Source organism: Melospiza melodia, unplaced genomic scaffold (assembly GCF_035770615.1).
Source record: "Melospiza melodia melodia isolate bMelMel2 unplaced genomic scaffold, bMelMel2.pri scaffold_157, whole genome shotgun sequence".
Classification (NCBI taxonomy): Eukaryota; Metazoa; Chordata; class Aves; order Passeriformes; family Passerellidae; genus Melospiza; species Melospiza melodia.
In genome coordinates this window covers 98556-107690 of record NW_026948516.1, presented here as the reverse complement: position 1 = coordinate 107690, position 9135 = coordinate 98556, and the positions used below count along the sequence as shown (strand labels likewise).

Below are 9135 nucleotides of genomic sequence, written 5' to 3'. Positions count from 1 at the left end.
TGTCTCACCTGTCCCATCTCACCTGTCCATCTCTTGCCTGTCCCATCTCACCTGTCCCACCTGTCCCACCTGTCTCACCTGTCCATCTCTTACCTGTCCCATCTCACCTGTCTCACCTGTGTCTCACCTGTCTCTCTCACCTGTCCCACCTCTCTCACCTGTCCATGTCTCACCTGTGTCCCACCTGTCTCTCTCACCTGTCCTGTCTCACCTGTCTCTCTCACCTGTCTCTCTCACCTGTGTCTCACCTGTCTCTCTCACCTGTCCTGTCTCACCTGTCTCTCTCACCTGTCTCTCTCACCTGTCTCTCACCTGTCTCTCTCACCTGTCCCACCTGTCCCATCTCACCTCTCTCTCACCTGTCTCTCACCTGTCTCTCACCTGTCTCTCACCTGTCTCTCACACCTGTCTCACCTGTCCCACCCCACCTGTCTCTCTCACCTGCCCAGCACTCGACGCTGTCCCGCAAGTTCGTGGAGGTGATGACCGAGTACAACGCGACGCAGTCCAAGTACCGCGACCGCTGCAAGGACCGCATCCAGCGGCAGCTCGAGATCAGTGAGGGTCATCTGAGTGACCACTGCTATGGTCACTCTGGGGTCATCTGGGGTCACCTGGGGTCATTGGTCATCATTGGTCATTGGGGAATGGGGATGGACAGAGCGGTCACTGTCACTGACCGCTGCAAGGGCTGTGTCCAGAGACAGCTCGAGATCAGTACGGACACTGCTGACCACTGCTCTGGTCACTCTGAGTGACCACTGGGGTCACCTGGGGTCATTGGTCATCATTGGTCATCGTGGGTTGTCAGGGGATGGGGATGGACAGAGCGGTCACTGTCACTGACCGCTGCAAGGACCGCATCCAGAGACAGCTGGAGATCAGTACGGGCACTGCTGACCACTGCTCTGGTCACTCTGAGTGACCGCTGGGGTCACCTGGGGTCATTGGTCATCACTGGTCATCGTGGGTTGTCAGGGGATGGGGATGGACAGAGCGGTCACTGTCACTGACCGCTGCAAGGACCGCATCCAGAGACAGCTGGACATCAGTGAGGGTCATCTGAGTGACCACTGGGGTCACTGACCACTGCTATGGTCACTCTGGGTGACCGCTGGGGTCACCTGGGGTCACTGACCGCTGCTCTGGTCACTCTGAGTGACCACTGGGGTCACTCTGGGGTCACCCAGGGGTCACTGACCGCTGCTGCGGTCACTCAGCGGTCACTCTCCCGCAGCCGGCCGGACCACGACCAACGAGGAGCTGGAGGACATGCTGGAGAGCGGCAAGCTGGCCATCTTCACCGACGACGTGAGTGACCAGAGTGACCACTGACCAGAGTGACCACCATGGTCATCATGGCCACCAGGGTCACTGGGGTCACTGGGGTCATGGGGAGTGACCAGTGGTCACTGTGGTCACTGTGGTCACTGGGGTCACAACCACGCTGGCCATCTTCACCGACGACGTGAGTGACCAGAGTGACCAGAGTGACCACCACGGTCACCGGGGTCAGTGAGGTCATGGGGAGTGACCAGTGGTCACTGTGGTCACTGTGGTCACTGTGGTCACGGCCATGCTGGAGAGCGGCAAGCTGGCCATCTTCACCGACGACGTGAGTGACCAGAGTGACCACCACGGTCACCATGGCCACCAGGGTCACTGGGAGGGACTGGGAGTGACCATGGGGTCATGGGGAGTGACCAGTGGTCACTGTGGTCACTGTGGTCACGGCCACACTGGCCATCTTCACCGACGACGTGAGTGACCAGAGTGACCACTGACCAGAGTGACCACCAGGGTCACCATGGCCGCCAGGGGTCACTGGGGTCATGGGGAGTGACCAGTGGTCACTGTGGTCACTGTGGTCACGGCCATGCTGGAGAGCGGCAAGCTGGCCATCTTCACCGACGACGTGAGTGACCAGAGTGACCGGAGTGACCACCATGGTCACTGGGAGGGACTGGGAGTGACCATGGGGTCATGGGGAGTGACCAGTGGTCACTGTGGTTTGTGGTGACCACCTGGAGATCTCTGGGTGACCACCTGAAGGTCCCCAGGACCAGCTGACCACCAGGAGATCTCTGGTGACCACCAGCAGGTCATTGGTGACCACCAGGTGACCATTGGTGACCACCAGGAGATCCTGGGTGGCCACCAGGTGACCACCAGAACCCCTTGAAGACACCTGGTGACCACCCGAAGGTCTCTGATGGCCACCCGGAGATCTCTGGTGGCCACCAGGTGACCTCCGGAACCACCAGGTGACCACCAGGAGATCCTGGGTGACCACCAGGTGACCACCAGCAGGTCATTGGTGACCACCAGGTGACCACCAGAACCACCTGGAGACACCTGGTGACCACCTGGAGATCTCTAATGACCACCCGGAGATCTCTGGTGACCACCAGGTGACCTCCGGAACCACCTGGAGATACCTGGTGACCACCTGGAGATCTCCAGGGGCATCTGGTGACCACCAGGAGGTCATTGGTGACCACCAGGTGACCACCAGAACCACCTGGAGATACCTGGTGACCACCTGGAGATCTCTAATGACCACCAGGAGATCATTGGTGGCCACCAGGTGACCTCCGGAACCACCTGGAGACACCTGCTGGCCACCAGATGATCTGTGGTGACCACCCGGAGACCTCTGGGACCGGGTGACCGCCGGGTGACCCCGCTGACCGCCGCGTGTCCCCCCGCAGATCAAGATGGACTCGCAGATGACCAAGCAGGCGCTGAACGAGATCGAGACGCGGCACAACGAGATCATCAAGCTGGAGACGAGCATCCGCGAGCTGCACGACATGTTCGTGGACATGGCCATGCTGGTGGAGAGCCAGGTGGGGACGCCGAGTGACCGCCGGGTGACCGCTGAGTGACCACTGAGTGACCGATGGTCACTGGGACCCACGAGAACCCACCCAGACCCACCCATGGTCACCGAGAACCACCCGAGGGCCACCAAGAACCCATTGAGGGTCATCAAAGATCTCCAGAAGGTCGCCTTGGGGTGACCACTGGTCATCCTGAGTGACCACTGGTCATTGGGAGGAGTTATGGGTCTGTGGGATCCATCAATGGTCATCGGGAGTGACCAGTGGTCAGCGGGATCCAGCAATGGTCATCGGGATCCATCAATGGTCATTGGGAGTGACCAGTGGTCATGGGGACCCACCAAAGTCCACCTAGACCCACCAAGGGTCACCAAGAACCCATTGAGGGTCATCAAAGATCTCCAGAAGGTCGCATTGGGGTGACCACTGGTCATCCTGAGTGACCACTGGTCATTGGGAGGAGTTATGGGTCTGTGGGATCCATCAATGGTCATTGGGAGTGACCAGTGGTCATTGGGAGTGACCAGTGGTCATCGGGATCCATCAATGGTCATTGGGAGTGACCAGTGGTCACTGGGATCCATCAATGGTCATTGGGAGTGACCAGTGGTCATGGAGATCCATCAATGGTCATTGGGAGTGACCAGTGGTCATGGAGATCCATCAATGGTCATTGGGAGTGACCAGTGGTCATCGGGATCCATCAATGGTCATTGGGAGTGACCAGTGGTCACCGGGATCCATCAATGGTCATTGGGAGTGACCAGTGGTCATGGAGATCCATCAATGGTCATTGGGAGTGACCAGTGGTCATCGGGATCCATCAATGGTCATTGGGAGTGACCAGTGGTCATCCTGAGTGACCACGGGTCACTGGGATCCATCAATGGTCACTGGGAGTGACCAGTGGTCATTTGCATCCATTAATGGTCATTGGGAGTGACCAGTGGTCATTTGCATCCATCAATGGTCATTGGGAGTGACCAGTGGTCATGGAGATCCATCAATGGTCATTGGGAGTGACCAGTGGTCATTGGGAGCGGTTGGAAGTCATTGTGAGTGACCAATAGTGACCATCAGAGACAATGGTGACCAAGACTGACCAGTGGTCACTCTGGCTGACCGGTGGTCACTCTCCGGCCGCAGGGGGAGATGATTGACCGCATCGAGTACAACGTGGAGCACTCGGTGGTCACTCATCAGTGGTGACCAATGGTGACCAATGGTGACCAATGGTGACCGTGGGTGGTCAGTGGTCACTCTGGGTGGTCAGTGGTGACCATGGTTGGTCAGTGGTCACTCCGGGCGGTCAGTGGTCACTCCGGGTGGTCAGTGGTCACTCCGGGTGGTCAGTGGTCACTCTGGCTGACCGGTGGTCACTCTGCGGCCGCAGGGGGAGATGATTGACCGCATCGAGTACAACGTGGAGCACTCGGTGGTCACTCATCAATGGTGACCGTGGTTGGTCAGTGGTCACTCCGGGTGGTCAGTGGTGACCATGGTTGGTCAGTGGTCACTCTGGCTGACCAGTGGTCACTCTGCGGCCGCAGGGGGAGATGATTGACCACATCGAGTACAACGTGGAGCACTCGGTGGTCACTCATCAGTGGTGACCAATGGTGACCAATGGTGACCGTGGTTGGTCAGTGGTCACTCCAGGCGGTCAGTGGTCACTCTGGGTGGTCAGTGGTGACCATGGTTGGTCAGTGGTCACTCCGGGTGGTCAGTGGTCACTCCGGGTGGTCAGTGGTGACCATGGTTGGTCAGTGGTCACTCTGGGCGGTCAGTGGTCACTCTGGGGTGGTCAGTGGTCACTCTGGGTGGTCAGTGGTCACTCTGTGGCCGCAGGGGGAGATGATTGACCGCATCGAGTACAACGTGGAGCACTCGGTGGTCACTCATCAGTGGTGACCGTGGTTGGTCAGTGGTCACTCCGGGCGGTCAGTGGTCACTCCGGGCGGTCAGTGGTCACTCCGGGTGGTCAGTGGTCACTCTCCGGCCGCAGGGGGAGATGATTGACCGCATCGAGTACAACGTGGAGCACTCGGTGGTCACTCATCAGTGGTGACCAATGGTGACTGTGGGCGGTCAGTGGTCACTCCAGGCGGTCAGTGGTCACTCTGGGTGGTCAGTGGTCACTCTGGGTGGTCAGTGGTCACTCCGGGTGGTCAGTGGTCACTCTGGGCGGTCAGTGGTCACTCTGGGTGGTCAGTGGTCACTCCGGGTGGTCAGTGGTCACTCTGTGGCCGCAGGGGGAGATGATTGACCGCATCGAGTACAACGTGGAGCACTCGGTGGTCACTCATCAGTGGTGACCAATGGTTGGTCAGTGGTCACTCCGGGCGGTCAGTGGTGACCATGGTTGGGTCAGTGGTCACTCTGGCTGACCGCTGGTCACTCTGCTGCCGCAGGGGGAGATGATTGACCGCATCGAGTACAACGTGGAGCACTCGGTGGATTACGTCGAGCGCGCCGTGTCCGACACCAAGAAAGCCGTCAAGTACCAGAGCAAGGCCCGGAGGGTCAGTGGGGGCACGGGGGATACTGGATATACTGGTTTATACTGGGAGGGACTGGGAGGGACTGGGAGGGTCACTGGGGGCACTGGGGATACTGGGATATACTGGTTTATACTGGGATGGACTGGGAGGGACTGGGAGGGACTGGGAGGGACTGGGAGGGAACTGGTTTATACTGGGATGGACTGGGATGGACTGGGTTATACTGGGATGGACTGGGATGGACTGAGAGGGACTGGGAGGGACTGGAGGGAACTGGGTTATACTGGTTTATACTGGTTTATACTGGGATGGACTGGGAGGGTCAGTGGGGGATACTGGGGATACTGGGAGGGACTGGGATGGACTGGGAGGGTCAGTGGGGGCACTGGGTTATACTGGTTTATACTGGGATGGACTGGGAGGGTCAGTGGGGGCACTGGGTTATACTGGTTTATACTGGGTTATACTGGGAGGGACTGGGATGGACTGGGAGGGACTGTGGGGGATACTGGGGATACTGGTTTATACTGGAGGGACTGGGATGGACTGGGAGGGTCAGTGGGGGACACTGGGGACACTGGTGACACTGGTTTGTACTGGGAGGGAACTGGGAGGGAACTGGTTTATACTGGGGGATACTGGGATGGACTGGGAGGGACAGTGGGGGATACTGGGGATACTGGTTTATACTGGGAGGGGACTGGGAGGGACTGGGTTACACTGGGTTATACTGGGATATACTGGGATATACTGGGACATACTGGGATGTACTGGGAGGAACTGGCACGGACTGGAATGGGACTGGGAGTGGCTGGGACGCACTGGGAACAAACTGGGACAAACTGGTTCGTACTGGGACAGACTGGGAGGGAACTGGGATGGACTGGATGGACTGGGATGGACTGGTTTGTACTGGTTTGTACTGGTTTGTACTGGGAGGGAGCTGGGGGGGACTGGGAGGGTCACTGGTTTGTACTGGTTTGCACTGGTTTGTACTGGGAGGGGGTGGGGGAGGGGTCGGTGACGTTCCGCTGTTCTCTCTCCCCTCCCCCCGCTGCCGGGACGTCCCAAAATCCCCAAAATTCACCCAAAATTCATCGAAATTCACTGAAAACCATCAAATTTCATTGAATTCCATCAAATTTCATTGAAATTCATTGAAACCCATCAAATTCCATTGAAATTCATCGAAATTCATTGAATTCCATCAAATTTCATTGAAATTCACTGAAATTCATGAAAAAAATCATTGAAATTCATGAAAAAACCATCAAAACTCGCGAAATGCACCGAATTCCATCAAAATGTGTTTAAATTCATTGAAATTCGTCGAAATTCAATGAAATTCATTGGAATGAATGAAAAATTCATTGATATTCATGGAAAAACATCAAAACTCATGAAATGCACGGAATTCCATCAAAATGTGTTTAAATTCATTGAAATTCGTCGAAATTCAATGAAATTCATTGGAATGAATGAAAAATTCATTGAAATTTATTGGATCCCATAAAAATTCACCCGAAATTCATCAAAAATTCATCAAAATCCATCCGTAATTCCCTGAAATTCATTAAAATCCATCGAAACGCGACAACATCGAAACGCGACAAAATCCACCGAAATTCGCCAAATTTACCCCAAATCCACTGAAACCTCACCAAAACCCCCTGAAAATCACCAAAATTCACTAAAACCCATCGCAAACCACCTGAAATTTCCCCAAAATCCCTCTCAACCCCCCCCCAAATTCCCCAAATTCACCCGAAATTCATCAAACTCGCCGACATTCATCAAAATCCATCAAAATTCACCAAATTCGCTCTGATCAAACCAAAACTCCCCTCCCCAAAACCCGATACAAAATCTGTCCAAAAACGTCCCCAAATCCCCAAAATCCCCCAAAAAAATCCCCGAAAAATCCCCGAAAAATCCCCAAAAATCCCCCAAAAATCCCCAAATTCCCCGAATTCCCCGAATTTCCCGAATTCCCCCGAATCGGCCCCAAACGGCGCTCGCCGAGCAGAAGAAGATCATGATCATCATCTGCTGCGTGGTGCTGGGCGTGGTCCTGGCCTCGTCCATCGGGGGCACCTTGGGCCTCTGAGGCCCCGCCCCGGCCCCGCCCCCGCCCCAGGCCACGCCCCCTCTCGCGCCCCTCCCCCGATAACCCCGTCAATTAACCGACCAAACGACCGCATCGACCTGCGAATAAATTAACGAGTTAACGAATTGCCAACGGACGAACCAGCACGTGGTGGTCCCGTCACCGCCGGCCACGCCCCCTTTCCACCCAGGCTCCGCCCCCTCCCCCCCGCCCCGGGGTCGGCAAATCTAAGCTCCGCCCCTTCCCGCTCCTCATTGGTCGCCATCCATCGCGTCATCCCCCGCTGGCCACGCCCACGGATCGGGGGTCGGGTTGGGTTGGGTTGGGTTGGATGAGTTGGGTTGGGTTGGGTTGGGTTGAGTTGGGTTGGGTTGGGTTGGTTGAGTTGGGTTGAGTTGGTGTTGGGTTGGGTGTTGGGTTGAGTTGAGTTGGGTTGGATGAGTTGAGTTGGGTTGGGTTGGGTTGAGTTGTGTTGGGTTGAGTTGGGTTGGGTTGGGTTGGGTTGGGTTGGGTTGGGGTGGGTTGAATTAATTTACATTGAGTTTCTTGAGTTGGGTTGGGTTGGGTTGGGTTCCATTGGGTTGGGTTGAGTTGGGTTGGGTTGGGTTGAGTTGGGTTGGGTTGGGTTGGGTCTCTTGGGTTGGGTTGGGTTGGGTCTCTTGGTTGGGTCTCTTGGGTTGACCAACCCCATCGGGGTGGGGGCGGGGCCATCGTCCCATTCCCGCCGCGCCGATAACGCGACCATCGCTGACCAAACCAGCGCCCAACTGGTTAACCCTTCACTGACCACTCCAACCAGTGCCCAACTGGTTAACCCTTCACTGACCACTCCAACCCGTAGCCAATGACGTCATTGACGACCCCATCCATGACCCAATGACGTCATTGATGAACCAATAACATTATCAATGACCTCATCGATGATGTCATCAATGACCCCGATCAGTTACCTCATTGATGAGCTCATCAATGACCCAGCCACCCCATTGGTGACCCGGTTACGTCATTGATTACCCAATGACGTCATCGATGACGCAATGGCCTCATTAAAACGACCTGATGACGTCAGCGATGAGCCGATGACGTCATCGATGACCCAACCACCCCATCGATGACCCAACGGCGTCATCGATGCCTCATCGACGATCCTGTGATGTCATCAATGATGCAACGACATCATCGATGACCCAATCCATGACCCAATGACGTCATCAACGACCCAATGACGTCATCAACACCCCCCCCATCCCCCCCTTAGATTTCCGGCCCCGCCCCCCGAATGGCCCCTCCCCCACCCCCCAGGGACCATCCCCAACAGTTCGGGGGGCGGGGCCTCCCCAAAGCCCCTCCCCTCCCGAGCCCCGCCCCCTCCCCAGCCCCCGCCCCCTCCCAAGCCCCGCCCCCAGCGCTCGTGGTCTGTGATGTCTTTGCTACGAAAGCCATTGCCAAAAATGCAGCCGGCTCCGCCTCTTCTTCCGCCCCGCCCCCTCCTCATCCTCAGCGAGGGGGGCCCGAAATGGCGAAAATTCCACCCAAAAACGGCAAAAACCCACCCGGAAATGGCGCAAAAATTCTGCCCAAAAAGGTGGAAATTCCACCCAAAAAAGGCAAAAAACCCACACCGGAAACAGCGCAAAATTCTGCCCAAAAACGTGGAAATTCCACCCAAAAAGGCAAAAACCCC

The 9135-nt window shown here is 56.4% G+C and overlaps 1 protein-coding gene across 3 annotated transcripts in view; it reads left to right on the top strand.

The window, feature by feature from the left end:
- LOC134433261 (syntaxin-1B) overlaps positions 1-7768 on the top strand; it is a 14029-nt gene extending 6261 nt beyond the window's left edge. The window contains exons 4-8 of one of the 3 annotated variants that reach the window (XM_063182133.1): positions 450-558; positions 1238-1311; positions 2712-2849; positions 5255-5365; positions 7371-7768. In XM_063182133.1, coding sequence (XP_063038203.1) covers positions 483-558; positions 1238-1311; positions 2712-2849; positions 5255-5365; positions 7371-7451 — 480 coding nt within the window. In that variant the 5' untranslated portion in view covers positions 450-482 and the 3' untranslated portion in view covers positions 7452-7768. Of the gene's footprint in view, positions 1-449; positions 559-1237; positions 1312-2711; positions 2850-3989; positions 4068-5254; positions 5366-7370 lie in introns of those variants that run through there. The other 2 variants (XM_063182131.1, XM_063182132.1) reach the window with 2 other exon arrangements.
- The last annotated feature ends 1367 nt before the right edge of the window (positions 7769-9135 follow it).